Source organism: Cydia pomonella, chromosome 1 (assembly GCF_033807575.1).
Source record: "Cydia pomonella isolate Wapato2018A chromosome 1, ilCydPomo1, whole genome shotgun sequence".
Classification (NCBI taxonomy): domain Eukaryota; kingdom Metazoa; phylum Arthropoda; class Insecta; order Lepidoptera; family Tortricidae; genus Cydia; species Cydia pomonella.
In genome coordinates this window covers 4505395-4525223 of record NC_084703.1, presented here as the reverse complement: position 1 = coordinate 4525223, position 19829 = coordinate 4505395, and the positions used below count along the sequence as shown (strand labels likewise).

At 36.4% G+C, this 19829-nt stretch overlaps 1 protein-coding gene across 3 annotated transcripts in view; it reads left to right on the top strand.

Moving 5' to 3' along the window:
* LOC133517995 (glucose transporter type 1) overlaps window positions 1–10592 on the top strand; it is an 86943-nt gene extending 76351 nt beyond the window's left edge. The window contains exons 15-18 of one of the 3 annotated variants that reach the window (XM_061851716.1): window positions 5221–5424; window positions 6200–6339; window positions 7638–7750; window positions 8992–9187. In XM_061851716.1, the coding sequence (XP_061707700.1) occupies window positions 5221–5424; window positions 6200–6339; window positions 7638–7750; window positions 8992–9080 (546 nt within the window). In that variant the 3' untranslated portion in view covers window positions 9081–9187. Of the gene's footprint in view, window positions 1–5199; window positions 5425–6199; window positions 6340–7637; window positions 7751–8991 lie in introns of all 3 variants that reach the window. The other 2 variants (XM_061851651.1, XM_061851567.1) reach the window with 2 other exon arrangements.
* Window positions 10593–19829: the final 9237 nt, after the last annotated feature.

The window sequence follows — 19829 nt, the reverse complement described above, 5'->3', positions numbered from 1 at the left end:
AATTCCAAAAACTTCAGAATGTCGCGTAATTCCAAAAATAGACTCTAAATAAGGGTATGGGTAACCATTGACTAAACTAGTAATTTAAAAACAGTAACCCATAAAGTAGTTATGAGATAACCACAAATAGGTATAGGTAACTTGCAGAAAAGTTTTTATTAAGATGAATATTACTCTTCACAGGCAACGAAATGAGAAAAGTTTTAGATTTTAACTAAGTTACGTAGGTAGTTGGATTTTACGAGTATGTAGCCAATTTACTGGTGTGAGTATATAAATCCTTTTACAGTACATATTATGGTACTACCTTCCCGCACTAGTACGAAAATTAGCATATTACGTTACTGTGTCGAACATTTAAAGGGCCATATGTACTGTAAATTAAAACACGACCGAAGGGAGTGTTTTAAATCGACACGAGTTGCGTATTACCTATTCGCACATGTATCGTAATGTACTATTGAAAATAAGATTACTTTCATTCGCAGCATAATATGCATTCAAATGTGCATACGAGTATATGCATTAGTAACTAAAAGTCACTTATTACATTTTAGTTTTATACCAGAAAAAATTTTTTTTTTTGAAAAATTTCGATTTGTCTCGCGCGTTTTAATATTATTTATCTCATTGGAATTGTTACATTTGTTCGATATCGGTCGTATTTTAAGACAGAACAATAGTACATTGTGCAACGTGGGGTGTAAGTGAAATATAGCAAACGAGGGTGTTAATTCTTGACAGCTGCAGGCAACATTCTTAACTCTGGAGTTACACACAATGTTTTTCATCACACTTTCGAAGAAAAAAAACTAAATTTTAAGCAAAATGTTTCTTAAATACAGTGACATAATTAGACATTCGTCCGCCATATTGTCATTTAATGACAGGCATCGAAAACCCCTCCAGCATTCAGCTGCGATTGAAAATTGTGTAAAAATATTTTATATGGCTAATTAATTAAATTAAACATTTTTTTAACATGTGCAAAAATATATTACATCAATATTTTAAAAGTAAAACTTTAAACAAGTATTTTACGTATAACCTACTTGATTCGTATGAATTAGTGACATAATAATAAAAGCTATCCCTAGGGAGTTATAGCATTTTTACAATCCTTAACTCCCGCGTGACCGTGACAGGCCTTTGTCCTTCAGTACAAATAAGATATTTTACAGCATGTGTGATCAAACAGTAAAGTTTACCAAAAATATTCACATTCTGAGTTGATGTCTACAATAAAAAGAAAATATATTTCAAAATGGTGTTCCTGCTATTTGGTTGTCTATTACTCTATGAAGTTAAACTTTCTGGCCAATAGACGTTTAGCGTCACAACTGTGTTAAAATAATATTTTAATATTTGGGAGTCGGCCTCCCTTTGCTCGAGAAACATAAAAATCAACTCAAATAATGTGCGTTTTCTCAGAGATAAAACCTAGCTAGATCAATTTCTCGCCCCCGAAAACCCGCACATAGCAATATATAAATATACAAGAATTGCTCGTTTAAAGGTATAAGATATAACGAAATCATTACAAAATACCGTTACTATAGGTCTATCACTTATCTTAGATGGTTAAATAGTTATTTAAGGTTTTTGTAGTACCTATTCGAAGCATAATACTTAAACTAAGGTACATAACTTACAGAAGGTCGGTAAAGCAGGAGTGTCTTACTGTCTGTGCACACAAGTTGCTCAAAAATATGTCCCATAGCTCTTATCTCGGCGAATTAAGAGCTATGGGACATATTTTTGAATAAGTTCCGTGCACCCATATTTTTACACTAGTTCGCCATGTCTGAAAATCACCGCGCAACTATTTTGCTCTCTGAGTTAACTGTTAGAACTATAATATGACATCACTCCTTATTTAAAGTAATTTAAGCTAGACTAAGTATAGAAATAAGCCATATAGCCAGTGCTTTGAAATACATCAAAGCGTTCTAGTTTAGTCAGTAGACTTGAATATCATTACAGTCAGTCTCTGAGCAGTAGTTATTTAACCACAAAATTATGTTATAACTATATTTATTCCTATACTTTGTAGTACGGTGCCTAAGACTCATTAGCGACTGACTACCTCGATTAAAAGCACTGGATTTTAAACATCACTATTTTGTTTTGCTAGCGTTCCTTTGTCTGTTTTTGACTAATTGACAGATCATGCAATAGTCAATTGTGCAGCAAGAGATCAAAGTTGTTATTTGCTATAGATTTTTCCGAATAGGAAGACGGTAACATTTTAAAATAGTATCATGTTGTTTCTTTAACTACTTTTAAGATTCTAAGTTAGGTCACTCGTTTTACTAGATTTTATAATATGGAATCTTCAATTTAAGACTCAAAATCAACACTCGATCTAAAACAATTTTTTCTTTTGTTGCGCAAATAAATATTGAACATCACACTGCGCAAAGGAACGCTAGAACACCCGTCAATGCATCAGTAATATAAAGAGCTTCAGCACGCTTCTATGTCGCTTCAAAACCATCTCCTCCATCAGTACCATGTCTAATTGTCGTTTGGCTGCTGGTGACTTCAGGTTTTTCTGATGATTAAAGAGATGTATCAATCCGTTATCAGATTAGCCTATATTACTGGTAGACTCTCGACTTTTGGAATTCAGCAGTAACTAATCAAACAAGCTCTTAAATAATAAAACCACAGGGATAAAACCTGTTGAAGAGATGAAAGTGAAATAATGAGACGAAATTGCACATGGTATAAAAATGAAACAAAGTATGAGGGCTTGTTAGATTATTCATAATGATCTGAGAAATAGGGCTACAAAAGTGTGTATATCCAGTCATTCAAGAAGAATTTAATTTTTTTTTGTTATTTTACTGCGACTGCCGTGTTCACTTTTAATAAAAACGCTAAACGTTAATTTGAACTCAGTCCTTTTAATTGAAACACTTATTTTGTAGTCAGTATTCTGGCTGGTGCTATGAGTATGACACAATTCATGGGAGTTGTATTACTGGCGTTAAATAAATCATGACCATAATTTGAAGATCATAATTCATATCATGAAGATGAAAATAATTGCAGTGAAATCACATCTAAGATACCAACCCAATAAGTTGAAATCTAGGATGAAAGTCGTGTGCCTCAATAAATCTATGGATTCAAAGGCTAAGAACGATATAGGTATGTAAATAACAATTGATGAGGATGGCAAAGTTTTCGACCAATTAATAAAAGGTCCTTCACTTGGAAATTCAACATTTGGTCATAAATTTCTTGGACAACTTTTTTATTTATTTAAGAGACAATGATTATTCCGGCGATTTGGCATAAATTCGGAAACATCATGGAGTCTCCAACCAATTCTCAAAAACGTCCTCGAAATTGAGGCAGTCGCATTCAAAAATAACGATACAAAGGAGTACACGCTTTTGACCATTCACCGCATGCACGCCCCATTTCTTCTTTTCTCACCTTTATTTGCTTCCGCTTCGCCAGCCCCCCCAATCTGCGACTTTCCTAGCACCGAAGCAGGCGTCTCGGTAGGAAAGGAAAATTGATCAAATAAACATCACACACTGCACTCCACACGCCACAACGATTGAAAAAGGAATTGGACGCTCTAGCACGCGTATTGATCGTGAATGCTGAGGACAAGTACGTAGGTTTGTTTTTGGACAAGATCGGAATGAAGGAAACACATAATTTTACGTTTTACTAGGGTCAAGTCAGACGAAGCTAACTTTAAATAAACTTTACAGGTTTTTTCTGTCAAAGTCAGCTGTTTGTATTTATTGGATACTCTGCATGACCAATTTAATAAAAGCCGAGATATATTTCGTAGCAAACTTAGATCTAGTTGGTTCTAAGTTGTAAAGTTAATTTTAGGTTCAACATTGATGTTCGATATCGTCTGATTCAGTAATCATATTAATTATCTTCAGCTTTTCGTCTTTTGATCTTGTCCTAGAAATTACTTCAGCATAAACACACTACGTACTTGTTGCACCTTCCACAGCTCAGCATTCAAGATTGCCGGCAGATACTTAAAGACACTAACACTGCTTACAAGCAGATACCACCTTCACATATAGCAGGCGATGGCGTTACTTCACTGTTATATAACCAGGGTTGTTATGGTGTCCCTGTCCTTAAATGTCGTTTGCTGTCTGATAGTAATCTTGATTTATAAGATTTTTGAGACTCAATTGGGATTTTTTTAAAGATTTCCCATTTTTCCTTTCGGAATTTTGGTATTTTTGTTTCTCATTTGAATCAATGGTTTAATGTTAGATTTTTCCTTATTAGAATCAATAGTGCCCTCGATTCTAATAGATAAATAAAAAACCACAAGGACTATTTTGGTATGAAAGTAAAAAACACAATCTTTTCAAAACTTTGCAGCGATTTCACTGTGTTCACCAAGGTGGTAAGTCATTGCGAAATTTAAAAAGAAACGATTCGTGTGAACATAAAAAAGGGTCACCTTTTATTTGATTAAAAATACATAAATTTTCGTAAAATGGAAGAAAAAATGGGATTTATTTCTAAGTTTCAAAAATCTTTACCTATATAATAAGGATTACCATTTGATAGTTTTCTGACAAATTTTATTCAGTGACCGAAGATGTACCTTGCTTCTTTGACTATTAAAGTGAGATAATTATTTTCGCCACTGAATAAGTTGCTCCGGACTTTACAGTGCCATCCCCAATCCAATCCTTATTTACGAATTTAGTCTGAATGTCTTCTTTGTAACGTCTTAGTAGCAAATCCTACAAATTAATTTTCAAAGGTGCGTCATGATTGTTGTGATTTCTGTAGGAATAGAGTCGGACCAGGCTAACTTTGCACATACTTTGCTGTGATGAAGTAAGTAGGTGTCACTATAATCGTGAAATTGCCATGAAGTTATAATGACGTCTATAATGATACTCTATACTTTATCATGTCAAAGTGGGTGCAGAAGTTAGCTATGATGGACTGTACAAAGTTTAAGGGGAAAGGAGTTTTTTGTTGAGAAATTTGACTAAAATCCGGACCAGCTAAGTCGTCTTAGGAAAAACGGCTTAAGCGTAAAAGATCTAAGGATTTACCTAAATTTAACCACCTATTCCTCCCATCCCCCGTAACAACCTGGATTATAATGCACATAAACATCGTGCGTGATGTGTATCTTGATCAGCCGATCGGTGCAGGAAAGAATACGATTCTACGCACTGATAGGAGTTCTTTGGTTATGTACAGGAAATGATTGACTGGATGAGTTACCTGTCCGTGGTCTCCACGCTGAGTTTCGTGGTGTTCTTCGCCGTGGGCCCAGGTTCGATACCGTGGCTAATCACGGCGGAGCTGTTCTCGCAGGGGCCGCGGCCGAGCGCCATGGCCATCGCTGTGCTGGTCAATTGGATGGCCAACTTTGTCGTCGGCATCGGTTTCCCTAGCATGAAGGTTAGTGACCGCTAAATAGGAATAGCTCACCCCATCCAGACTATTTCTTTTAGTTTTAGAGATGGGGTGAGCTCAATGACGTAATGTGTCTATGGATCCGCCCATCCCTTCCTAGAAAAGTCTTTAAACGGTTTAGTCGTGCATTGAATAGCCCCAGCGATTGGCTTTCCATTTTATTTGATTACCCGTTCATTTTACTTAGCTCTAGGAAGGGGTTTTTATTTATATATTTAGAAAGATGAAAATAACATAAGAGATACCTTTTCAAGAGGTCGCCTTTTAGAGACGGTTTTTAAGCGCTTAGGAGCGGGTACCAGATATTTGAAAAGAGCACTTCTTACGCGTATTAAGAAGCGCTTTAAAAGCCAAATGAAAGGGTTTTATGGCGTTATTCATAAAAGCGTTACTGGCCTGAATTAGCTACGAATCGTTTGTCTTTATCTGTCATTTTGACTTATGTATTTGTAAGAAAGGGATAAAACATAAATTAACTAAATCAGGCCGTAAAGTTTTATGAATAAGGGGGTTAGAGACTAAAGACTTTGGTAAGCAATTCCTGACGAAAAACCCCTTCCAAAACCCTGGAAGGGGTTACCGAACCGGTCCCTGAATGCGTCTTCTAGATATGCTACTGATTTTCAAAGTCTTACAAGGACTAGTCGGGCTGGTTAAATAACAAATAGTTATATATAAAGATAACGTTAGCCAATTGTTATAGTCATATATAGTTTTAAATTTGACATTAACAATTTAACACGTTATTTTTTAATTTCAGGCGCTACTGGAAAACTATACATTCCTGCCTTTTAGTGTATTCCTTGCAATTTTTTGGATATTTACGTATAAAAAAGTTCCTGAGACGAAAAATAAGACGTTCGAAGAAATTTTGGCCCTCTTTAGAAACTCCAACGGGAGGTAAGTGTGGCACAATTCACCTTGTCTTTAAAACCTTTTTTTGACACTACACCGCACTGTTGTATGATGGAAACCATTAGGTAGTAACTACTTTGACAAACATTTTCTAAAGATTTCTGCAAAATTATTGAATAGTCATAAATTACGAGTAAGTGACTAAAACTGCATGTTCCGCCGCATGAAAAAATTTAATTGAACCATAACGATAAGACAGTTAATTGGAAGTGTTGATTAGAATTTTGCAAGTGTCACCGAGAGATGGCGCTCCTTCTCCTGTCATATTAAATTTGACTTTTTTTCTTACACCGTGTACACACAGTGGCGACACTGTCTACTTTTAGTCTGTTTCTCTATAGTTATAATAAGACTTTTAAAGATAAGTATTACAATTACGAGTGAACTTTATGTAACCAATAAATTATTATTGATAGAAGGTCGTTAAAAATGGACTCCATCATACTCCGAATATACATAAATATAATGTCAGTTGATATCTCATACTCCATAGGCACGCGTTGCACTAACGATTATTCACATAACTATTGTGAAACTGCAATGTATTTTATCTATATCACAGTATAAATACTGCGTACAGAACTCCCACTGTAGTAATATCGATGTTTGACAGCCAGAAGGTCATTCCAAAGGAAATCATGCAGTCCCTCCCTGACGCATATTCTCTATTGTGTCAAATTTTTATGGAATATGATGTATGAGTTGGTCCAGGATAGTTTAATAAATTAGGAGTAGCTACTTGGTTTGTGTCGTATTTTAATTTTGCTGCGGGCTTTTTGGCCACCGAAATTAGAATATTTCGTATCCCTAATTTTGCTTATAATGTGTGGGACGGATAAATAAATATTCGAAACTTGTTTCCCTGTCGCAATTCTGATTTCCGTGCGACATTTTAGTCACCGAAATTAAAATGTTTCGTAGCCGTTAGTGGGACAGTTTCTAAAATTTTAAATTCTCAAATCTAAAAGCGGAATTTTTACACTGAAATTCGATTGTTTCGTAACCCTAATACCCGTGGATATTTATGGTATCTTTTGCTGGACTATAACATCATCAGGTGGTAACCAAAACTCACTAATTAAATAAAGATAATCAAAAGATAATCAACCTTGTTTTGTGATACGGTTAACTATGGTTCCGCCTGTTGCTACCTTTCTTTACATTGTCAATCTGTTTTGAAAATTGTTTTCTTTGTGGTGTATAATTTACTTACTTATGGCTCTGAATTTGTGGTAGTGATTACTGAGTTTTGGTTGTTACCTGACGATATGTGGGACGGACAGGGACAGTTTCCGCGACAGCCGGCTGTATGGCAGCATGATGAACTGCGTCAACGCGCTGGAGCAGCAGCTGCCGCCGCCGCCGCCGGCGCCCGTCGACGAGAAACATGACTCGCGTGAGTACTGCTTGTGTGACCAGCGAAAAGGCGAATGCAATGAATGGAATGATGGTTAACCCTTCATTACGCAATGTAACTTAGGAACAATACGTGTAACCCTTTTTGCATTTTTTGATAACTGAACTTTGAACTCACTGCTTTGGCTATTTTCTGCGCTGTAAAGGGTTAAAATAGAATGGAGAAAGGAATTATATATTCGACTGATCCTTGTTTAAAATCAACTTATGTCAATATTTTATCAGAAATACATAAAAAGAGCTCATTAATTTTATACATAATCAATAAAAGCTGAACAGACGTCCGATAAAATGATATTATATTTTATCATTCACTGTTTTATAAGTTCCATTTTAAATGAAGAAACAGTCTAAAACCGAAAGTCAAATCTTGCATGAATAGAACGCTAACTCACATTTTTTAATAGCCTAATATATTATACTTTAATATGACGTATTCTTATCACGACTCCGATTGTCGCGTAGCACTAAGCACTCGTACTTATAGTTCGTGTCATCCACGATGACGCGCGGATTTGTCAAATCTAACCTTTAATAACATGACAATACAAGTCAAGGCACGCGTCGTCGTGAATGACACGATCTATACAAATGTGCAAGGTGTGGAAAGTTGGAAAAAATCTCGGAAATTTCAGGAAAACGACACAGGAAATAAACGAAATTTTCATGTTTTATGTCGACAATTTCGATACCTATATGAAAATATGAGAAGTTTCCGAAACTTTCCGAATTTTCTAAACTTTCCGACGGCACATCAGTACTCATACTCATTTGTCTTCATTTCCATTATAAAGAATATAAATTTAATCTAGATTTCGATGCCAATTCCGACTCAAAAAAGGAATAAAAGTATTGCGTTTCAGATGTTCAAATTTTGACACGTACGTCACATTTTGAGCATTCACTGGACGTAACGTAATAACTTTGTCAAGCCTTATCATGAACTTTTGTCACTGCATTTGCTAGCGTGTGCGTAACTTACTTTCTCGTGGTAGCCGCACTCAAATCAATAACAGTAGTGGTCTAAGTTTTCCTTTGGTTTTCATTGCCCGCGTAATTTTGATGAGATACCTAGCAATTTTCATATTCGATGGTATGGTAAGGTACGACTTGGCACAGAAATCAAATTCCTTTTCTATACCCGAAGTTCTAATTTATTATACATACACAGAAGGTAACCTATGTAAGGGTTTTAATCGAAAATGTTTCTCAAATCTCCAGTATCAGAGCAATCGTCGGGTGCGGGCGACGCGGGCCGCCCGCCTCCGCCCCTCCCGCCGCCCCGCTTCCCGGCCCCAGGCAACGTCTGACAATGGGATCCCCCCGCGCGCGCGCCGCTCGTCGCTCCCATAAAGGCCGCAGCCAACTTCTTGTTTCATGGACTGAGGCGCAATGCAGCCCGTGCCCCTATCACCACACAACAAATGTTCTAAATCTATGTGATTAGGTATAATAGGCTAAGTCACGAGCGTTAGCGTTAGAGAGGGCGGAGAGTTCTGCTGGAGTCGGGGAGTCGTAGAGTCTCACATGGCGACCTTGTGAGAACGTTTACACACAAATTTCCTTAGCATAGTTTTTTTATTATCAGCAAAACGAATAGTGACAAATGATATAAACATTTGCGTATTTTTTATGTTATTGACAGAAAAAGTGCTATATGATATTTCTAATTTACAAAACTAAAAAGCTTTTTTTACAAGTACTTGAATCTAGCACTCAATTACAGACTCAACTACCGATAGGTGGTGGATAAACGTGAGTAGGCTGTAATAAAAAACTAAAATATAGATTCTATTCACACTTGTTTTAAAAATCAATGAACAACGCCATCTAGTGAGATTTCACGGCATTTCTTGGACTGTAGCACTATTATGACTCTTCGCTCTCTGGTTAGTATCATTTTATGACTCGCATAGTTATAAAGAGCCATGTTGAATAGTATCATGGGAATTTTATTGACGGCTCCACGGTGAGCTAAAGACTAGCTTCTGATATTTATATTAAAGTTAATAAGGTTAGCACCAAAATTATCATTTGTAACGTAAATACACTGCTATTTTTGTTATACTTTGTTTTGTAATACAAAATCATTGTAAATTTAGTACTTGTGTTATTTTGCGTAACAAAACTAGCAGTGTTTATGTTATACTTTTATGTTGCAATTTTTAATTTTGGTGGCGTTACCTATATATAAGAGACGAACTCATTATAAAATAGATTTTTATTGGATACACGTAGGGCGCGGTTTTGATCAGTTATTATTGCCGCACGGGTTATATGCCAACTAAATCTATGTAGAAACAATATTGTACCAGGTGCGGAGCTGTGGGGTAACTCACACGTATAGGATACGATGTAAATATGCTGTGACGTTGTTATGTTTTTTTTACAATACGTATTTTATTGTTTTTTGTGTATTTGTTCTTTTTACTCATTGTTATCACTATATTAAGTCATATCTCGAAAGAAAGTCTATTAATGTGTGTGCGTGTTAGCGAGCGGAATTGACTATTATCAGCTACACCCGCTACGCTCTAAGTTCTGTTGGTTCGTAGTATAGGATAATTATTTTATTGGTAATGTAAGTTTAACGATTTTGTGAAGATTTTTTATGTAAAGCTTTTTAAAGTACGCCCCTCGTCGGACACACGTTTATTTTCAATCCGCCGCGGCTCCTTTGACTGAATATCAGTAGCTTTTTGACTGAACTATAATACTCTTAGTAGACCTAGAACTTTTTCTACCTAAAATGAGAGAATGACAATATTAATAATCGACATCATTGTTATCGATGAGTAAAAGCAAGTCAACGACAAATATATATAAGTAAATTATAAAAAGTTATACATAACTCACCAAAACGTTAATGATGCATGGGTTACTTTAAACGTCAAACTTCTATGAAATTCGAAAAAATATCAAAATCGCTGCCAAATTATCTTGGTCTGACTCTAAAATATAAATCGACATATATGTACCGACTATACCTATGTCGTGTGTACTAAGTGCCCTAAAGTATCCTAAAGTCTTTAAAAATGACTGATATATTAAAGAAGACAGGCTACTGCTATTTAGCGGTAGATATTTTCTTAAACAATGTTAATTGTTCTCCAAAGAGTTCAGGTATCTACGTACAGTGCGGACAAAGTGCCAAAAATATGTACACACTACCTTAATGTATGGGCAATAAGGGCGTGTATACATATTTTTGGCACATTTTCCTTGCCGATATTTAATACCTTGGATGTACTCTTCTTCTTCTTCTTTGCCTTGTCCCGTTATCTGGGGTCGGCCCTCCTCGTTCGAAGGCGCCAGGTTTTTCTGTCCTGGGTTGTCTGGGTGTTGATCTGCGCCCGCTCCATGTCCCTGGTAACGGTTGTCCACCACGTGGTAAGCGGCCTCCCTTTGCCGTTCTTTTTCTCTGCAATGGCCAAGGCCTTTTTGACCGCATACTCTTCGTCGCGTCTCATTATATGCCCGAACCATCTCAAACGACTTTCAGCCATCTTTTCTGCAATGGGAGCGACCTTGAAAGAGCCTCGAACATATTCATTTCGAACTCTGTCCAGTCTCGTCACTCCCGCTGCCCACCTCAACATTTTCATCTCATTGGTGTGCATCTTTTGTTCATGTTTCTTGTTAGTCGCCCAGCACTCGGAGCCATACATTAATGCCGGTCGTACTGCGGTTTTGTAGATGCGCCCTTTTAGCCGTATTGGCATCTGGTTGTCACAAAGCACCCCGGTAAGGGTCCTCCATCTCAGCCATCCTGCGTTGACTCTGTGGGTGACATCTGCGTCTATGTTGGCATCGGCTGTTAGCATGGACCCGAGGTACTTAAACTGATTAATACCTTGGATGTACTACGTATCGATAACAGTTATGTGGATATTTCATCCTGTCAATGTCTCGTTTATGCTATTAAAAGTTGTATTTCTAATTCTTAGTCATCATAAAACAAGCTCTTTTTGTAACACACATATTTGCAAGGACGTATATGAGTAGCGTCTTTTCAAAAGAGCTTATTTTTGTATGGTTTTTGGAAATAAGCCCGTTTGAAAATACACTTTACATATATTATAATTTCTCGACTATTACAAGGAATTGAAATAAATATTAAATGGTTTACTAAATACTCTACTATCTTGTACATATTTTATATTATAGACTTATCGCAAATTAAATTATAAAGCTTATTGTGATTAAAGATCAATACTTGTATTATTTTGAATGAGAAATGAATAATTTAAATCTACAAATCAAATGAAATAATCTAGATACAATAAGAAAATGCAACTTTGCAGACGTAGAAAGCCACCAAAATGGACAAATTTGAGTAAAATGATAAAAAATGTTCACTCAAAACGTTACTTGATGTCACGTCAAACGAGATTAGGGCTCTTGTAGCATCACTACCCTATTTATTGCGAAGAAAATCTGAAAATGAGAAGGAATATTTCAATTTAGTTATCTATCATGGTGACGCGCTATCGAGCATTCTATGGTAAAGCAGGATTGTAGGTTAGCGCTCTTTAGTTTTACTTCCAGGCAGGATCACTAATCCGTTTTTTTTTTACATATAAAGAGCGTGCATGAATTATAGCCCTCTGTTTATTGGCGCGAACTGTACATGACAAGTTTAAGCTTCCCTATACATATACACCGTGTTTTTATTAAATTCCGTTAACTTCGGGGTATCGGTAAGTACGTTTAAGGAAACTAAATGCCATAGTTAATTTTGTGAAAAAAAAATTTTTTTTTGTAATTTTTTTTATTAATTTTCTTTTTATAAAAGTTATTAAATGTTGCATATAGCGTTGTTATAACACGGACATTACATTTAACTCAACTAAACAATTGAAAACTGTGACATTTCAATGTCATTTCGAACATCGATCGTCCGAGATAGTACTTACGTTTAGTAGCAAATGTATGAACTCGTAGTAAACACTAATCAAAATGTAAACAGGCCCTAAGGCAAGTGTACACGCTCGTAAGGGCTTTATAAGACAAAAATTCATTATTGATTATCTCCGAAATGGAGTTAATTAGAATACCGGTGTCTTTGAGAAAGTTACTTATTTAAACTCAGGGATGCACCCTTGAAATTAACGCAAATCAAAAAAAACATGGTATATAGTTGTTAGATTTGTAGCTGGCCCCGAGCGGCTAATCCTTTGTCTATTGTCAACTAAAACAGCACGTGCCACTACCTGCAAAAAAGGGTCCGGTCACTTTAACCGGTTATTGAATTACAACTCCTATGGTAATTGAAATAAGATTCAAAATGAACAAATAGAAAAATAATTTGCGATTTCTTGTGTGGTCCCTATACGGTTACTGAGTCGTGAGCGAGTCGAACGCTAGCTAAAGGCGCATTATCGGAGAACACTAGTTTTTTTTAGCTTTGAACTAGCCCACGCTCAGGTGCCTCTTTTTTGCAGGTAGTGGCACGCGCGGTTTTAGTTAACCATAGACAAAAAATTAGCCGCTCGGGGCCAGCTTCATATCGAACGACTATAGGACAAAAGAACCTGCAATGCACAAGAAAACATACGTAAACTGTAGAGGGCAGTGCTTGCTTTGGCGTGAAGTGTCAATGTACAGTTTATGGTTAATAATTCTGGCCACAAGATGGCAGATACAACGAACAATTTTTTTATAAACTAAACAACTTTAATGATTGCAATGTATAACATTTATTGTAACATAGCGAGTCATTAATCAAAACATTGAATTTAAACCTACGTCTAAATATCATAATGTGGTTTTCTTTCAGTCTCTGAAGAAATTTCTAGATGTAAATATGTACTGAACAACTATTATTATGGGACTAACACCAAAATATGCAAATAAAACTTTCATTGGCTGCCCAAAACAATGTTTCGAAGATTTTTACAACATTTCATTTTAAGAACATATACTTAGTATTAGATGTGAAAAGTGTAAGAAAATCATGCCTGGTGTTTGACAGCGGGGAAATGTTTTTTCGTGTTAACGAAATTTTCAAACGTGATATGTAAATTGTACAGTCAAGTGTAAAAATATCTTACTCAAAAATATGTCCCATAGCATCTTATTCCAGTGTAATAAGAGCGTAGTACCATATTTATGAGACGATTCTTTCGATACATATTTTTGCACTTGACTGTACTGAGTCATACAGTTGCATCTACAATCGCTGTCAAATGTGGCTTTCCATAGCGAAGGGTCCTGATACACATTTAGCATAAGGACCCTTTAGACATGGAAAGCTTAAAATTCGAAGCATGATTTTTTTCTTAGACTTTACACATCTGATATCCAATGGTGATAGAGGTGAGTGATGCTACATCGGTATATTTATTAGTAAGGGGTTAAGTATTACCACAGGGTTGTAGTCAATTGTTCGTCCACGCATCTGAACACTGCTCAATTCAAGTTAAGACTTTGTCTGGTCGGCGTCGCCGCCAAATCGGCGTAGCGCCGTACGCATACAATCGTGGGACCCGTATCGGAGCTGGTCCATTCATATCACCTGTAATGTGAGTCAAATAATCATACTATTATAGCCATAATCGCATTTTTATATCATTTATTGACACATTTTAATATTTTCTTAGAATGTAATCGTATTGTTTGAAGGAATTGTGAATGCAGTGTCTTAAAAACGCCTGAACATATTTGAAAAACAATAGATTTATTGTAACAGATCATATTACAGGTGACTTAACTGATATGTGGTCTGAGCCGATCGAGATATATACGCATGTTCTGTACAGGGGGCGTATGCAAGGGCTAGGCCCACGGAGGTTGCTGACTTCTACAAATATTTAAATTAATGTATTAGAATGGCTAGTAGACGTGAGCGCCGACTGTACCTATTTTGCAGCGCCGATTGCGGTGCGTCGTATGCTTCTGTTGCACTGCACAAGCGGCAATTTTTTGAGTAGATGCCGACGACGCTAAATTTCGGCGCACACGTCTAAATATCTTACTGTTTTTAATCAGGACTGTACCTATAGCAATAAAGACCTTGTACGCCCCTTACACGTTGTCCGGGTTGTACAAAAAAATAACAATCCGGAATCGCAGTGGGTCACCGTGGATAGCCCGTTTCCGTATTCTGTCTCCTTCACATAACCGTAAAATACGTGTGGGGGACAAGCACGGCACTAGAATAAGTTGGTACACTCGACAATATGAAATAGAAACCGATTTAATTTGTAACAATTTGTAACTTGTAAGAACCAGAATCAAAGGTCACAAAGCCACAGTTATTGGAATAATATGGACCTAAAGTCGTATTAGTAAGGTTCGTTTTGCGAAAGGTTGGCGGCGTTTGGGGCTGGGTCAATCTCGAATAGGTTTATTCGTCGGGAAGTAAACATTGTAAGGCTGGCAAAGATATTTGTGGTAATATTTCAGTTTAATAATATATTTTATTTGTACTCAAGTTTTGAGAAGACCATTGTAGTAAATATGAAATTTAATTATATAGGTTTTGTAATTTAACATGTCAATTTAAGGGAGTTATAAAAAAGACTAAATCAAGTAGCTGTTCTGCCAAAAACTAATTGCTGGGTTACTTTACTTAAAAAAATATGTTTATCTTTGCTGACTGTAAGAACCGAAAGACAAATATCTTTGTTGGCCAACTGCGAACATAATGTTACTGCGAGAGCATCGTCAGGCGTGACAGGTTTGTCTACTTTACGTGTAAGTTTGGGTAAAGACACTAACCCCCTTACTCTGTTTTCTTTTCTCATTAGTTTTTTATATTATTAAGTTGAACCAAAAAGTCTCAATCACGCAAAGTATAGTTTGTACTTGTATTAAATTTAAATAGATTCTAATTCATGATTACTTTCTGTGATTGGGTGATTTGCGTGTCAAGAAATATGCTGAAAAGAAAACAGCATTCACATACCTAAGCGTCCAATATGAATTAGCGCGAATGCTATTGGGTTTAACAAATGCGCCCATTCTTTACCCAACTTGCGGAGTTGTCGTTACGTTTACTCTTTGACTTTGAGATTAAACGTATCGATGGATATGATGATAAATTTATCACGCCGACTCACCAGCGAGTGGTCGCCGAACGAGAAGTGATGCTTAGGCTGTGCATATACCACTATACATATGAATCGATATAACAATAAGATAACCTGAGCCCTCGCTGGATGCAATAGTTATAAGGTTTATAAGTTTTTGGAGTCAACTCCAGTTCACAGACGAAATCCCTTCTTCCAGGCGTAGTTACCATTAGAATAGATAGACCGTTCAACGAAGGAGCGTGCCCTGATCCCGCGAGAGGGTTCTGTACAAGTCCTCGTTGGCTAGTTTAAAAGCGCAAAGACAATTTTTGTCGCACAATTCGGCACAAAATCGGCTTTTGCCCAACACAACATCGTATTTTGTTACGGCTTTAGGGATGTGTGTGTTTTCGCGGCGAATACACGACTCGTTATGATTTGATCTGACTCTCTTTCGTTTAAAGATGTGTTAACACAATGATGTGTTTAAGGTTATCAGGAACCTTAAAGCGTGCTGATTTGAAAACGACTACTTTCTACTATTGTTATCAGTAAAGTTTTTTACAAATTATCGTTTGAAAAAAGAAAAAAATGGAGGTTCTCAAATCATACTCGTTGATTTTTTTTTCTTTAACTTGTTTTTTCTTATAATGGTGCAATTGTAATGATTCTTCTTTTATTGGTAAATAGTCTCCCAGTTAAACTGTTTAAAGGCACTTTGAGTCCAAAAGAATGATTGCTTGATTACCAAGTAAACTTTTCAGTTTCTTTATCTCCCGTTTAAAACATGTATACCTAACACTAGTTCCAACGGGTCGTACGCCGCCGTAGCTTCGGATGTATGACAGATAAAATATAAGTCCTTAGAGTAATGATTGTATGTGATGAACCCTGAGTCTTTAGCCCGAATAAGTTTGCTATAAGCAGTCGATCGCTAGCGTACGTTTGCGTTTTAATTTTAGCCGTATGAATTAAACTTATGGAGACCCCACAAATGCCAAATAGGCACATTTAGTTTGTGAAATTTATATCGTTTTACAAATTGTTCTTTTTAATGTTGGTTTCTAGGGAACAACACAAATCACTTACTGAGTCGCGTAAGGGTAAAATTTTCGAAAAAGTGATGGTCGAAAAAGTTGTTGAGTAGTTGTCAACTACTAGTTGACGGATCTTTCCATAATTGGGTCCAAATTCTATTCGTTGTCTTGATTTTTGTACCCTAGAATGACGGAGTGGAGCTTTTTGTATGAGATGAAATTTTGTTTTTATCTACAGCTAGGAAAACATACAATAGCACTTAATTTTTTTTTCGTTGATAGAAGACATAGATACAAGCGTGATAGAGTGGTCAGAAACAAGCCATAAAATTGAATTTTGACCTAACTGCACAAACGTACCCTATGAGTCGAAGTATATCCACAAGGACCCCCGAAAATCATAAGATAAGGGTAAATATTTAAAGTCTGAAAATAATATGAATTAATTATGAAAATACTTTTTAGTCATATAGATTCTGAATATGAATTACTGGCTTTTACCTATGTTTAATATACACAAACCCAACGTAGACTGCTGGCCTTCACTTTAAACTTTGAACGCCTTAGGCCTTCAAGAAAGTTCCTAACGAGAAACCAACAGTAGTACATCACCTAGCGATTGACTGTCACGCCCTTATGATTTAGATTCCCATTATTACAGCACTTATAGCCAAAATCATCTCACACCAAAGTATATTAAGGGCAGCCTCACACACAACCTAAATGCGATAATGAAATAAAATAACCTAAGAATATCGCGCAGAAGCGACATTAATTTATCCAGGAGATTACGCAATGTTAAAACAGCGAAATCTCTCATGAGGTTCACTTCGTCAATTGTCAATAAACTAAGAAATACTGATTGCGTGTTTGGCGCCATTAATAAATGAGAATGTGGTTTCTTTTATGTACAAACTATCAAAACTAGATTCATCCGATTTTTGCCTTCGGGCAACCAGAACGTTTGTTCTGGAATGACAACATTGTTTAAGGGCCTGTTCATACATTTATTCTTGTTATAAGTTTTTTTTTAATACTACATCGGTGGCAAACAAACATACGACCCGCCTGATGGTAAGCAGTCTCCGTAGCCTATGTACGCCTGCAACTCTGGAACGTTACTTGTGCGTTGCCGACCCTAACACTCTGTTGAGCTCTGGAAACCTTACTCACCGGAACATAACACTAGAAGGGTCTAGGAGTGTTATTTGGCGGCGGTTTTCTGTAAGGTGGAGGTATTTCCCCAGTTAGGCTCTGCTCTAGATTTGGAATGACAGCCGTTGTGCCCTACCACACAAAGCGACATGCCATTCACAGTGCTCATATTTCTCTTTAGGACGTTGTTTATGGATATACCTGGGTCCAAGTACATTTGTTACTTGCTTAATGCAATATTATGAACTCGCACCAAACACTAAACAATGTGTAAACAAGCCCCTTATGCGAGGTGGGGTAAAAAAAGCTTAGATAAAGGAGACCACACGTAGACTGTCCCTGTCTATTTCGCCCCGGGCGCAATAAAACTTTTTCTTGGCCCATCTGACGACGAGGATATCCGAGGAGAATTATTGAATATGATTGACGGCGTTAATGTCGTTTCTGTGCGTATTATTGATTATTCTTATGGTAATATCTAACAAACTAGATTTAGGGGAGCACCGTGATTTCAAATAATATCTCGAGGCTTAGGCAATACGATACTGCCTAGTCTTATAAAAACAATATTCTAAAATGAGTAATAATATTTTTAATGTTAATGTACTTACAAGTATTGAGAGTTTAGTTCAAGATTACGTTTTTTATGTAATTGTAGTTATATTTTAAAATAGTTTAGTGCTTGAACGCGGGGCGGGACTTGGGCGACTGTGCTTGTTTTTGTACGAATTAAATATTGTGACGAATTTAGAAAGGGGCAAAAGACAGTACGTTCAATCAGCATTCTAAAATACAGGGGTAGGATGAACTAGTTATCATCATGTTCAATTTTCCCCGGGCAAAATTAACAATGCTCTTGCCTATTAAGTCTTAAAAAATCCTCAAGTGTCTTACAAAACTTCTTTACTGGAGGCGTTTTTGTTCGCATCCATGATATTAGAATATAGAAGCAAAAGTCTTGTCTTTTATTTTTGCATGGGGTTACAAGTAACAATTATGGAACGAAGGCAAGTTTAAGTCTAAAGAATACTAGTGAGGGGACTGAGTAAGACAAAAAAAATCAGGAAGTCGTGCGCCCGCGTTCTCGCTCTAACCTACGGACAATATTAAGTTTAAGTTGGTGGCAAATCTCAATCGATAAGTTCTAAACTAGATTTGTAATGGACCTTCGGGTGTGTAAATAAAGATTATTTTAGCGTGACGCGAGCAATGCAATTTTACAGCTGTGGTTGAGAGTTGGGCGTGGCGGAGCCAAGATGTGTTATCTTTAAGATGATACTGTATTGTATATTGCTAATAATAATTTGTAAAATATGATTTAAATATTAAGATAAGTGTAATATTCATACATATGAGATCATTGGTTGATTTATGTTGCGGACGACTGTCGATTGTTTTTGCGATGAAAGACAAAGATTGTATGTTAACGGCTATACACAAAAGATGCCGTCTCGATTATAGGGTAGTTGACTTGTTAGTCAAATCAGTTTCTTTTATCGAACTGTCAAAACGATTAGCCACTATGGAATCTATGTGGAAAACAGAACAATGACGTCACGGTCAACTTATCTACTCTTTATAGTTCTTTCTGATTTATTATAGAAATTGTATCTGAAAATAATTGCGGTCTAGATTTTTCTAATATTTTTTGGTGCTTTAATTCGTGCTTGTGAAATAATTTATTTTAAATACAGGAAAAATCCCTATTATGTATGGAATTATATGAGGGTCGCAGCGCTGTTGTATGCTCGTATCGTAAAGCGTACAAAATGACATTCGTCTTATAATTCCATACTTTACAACCAGCGTGTGAACATGCGTGTCTAAGGTGGCCGCATTGATGATGCATTGT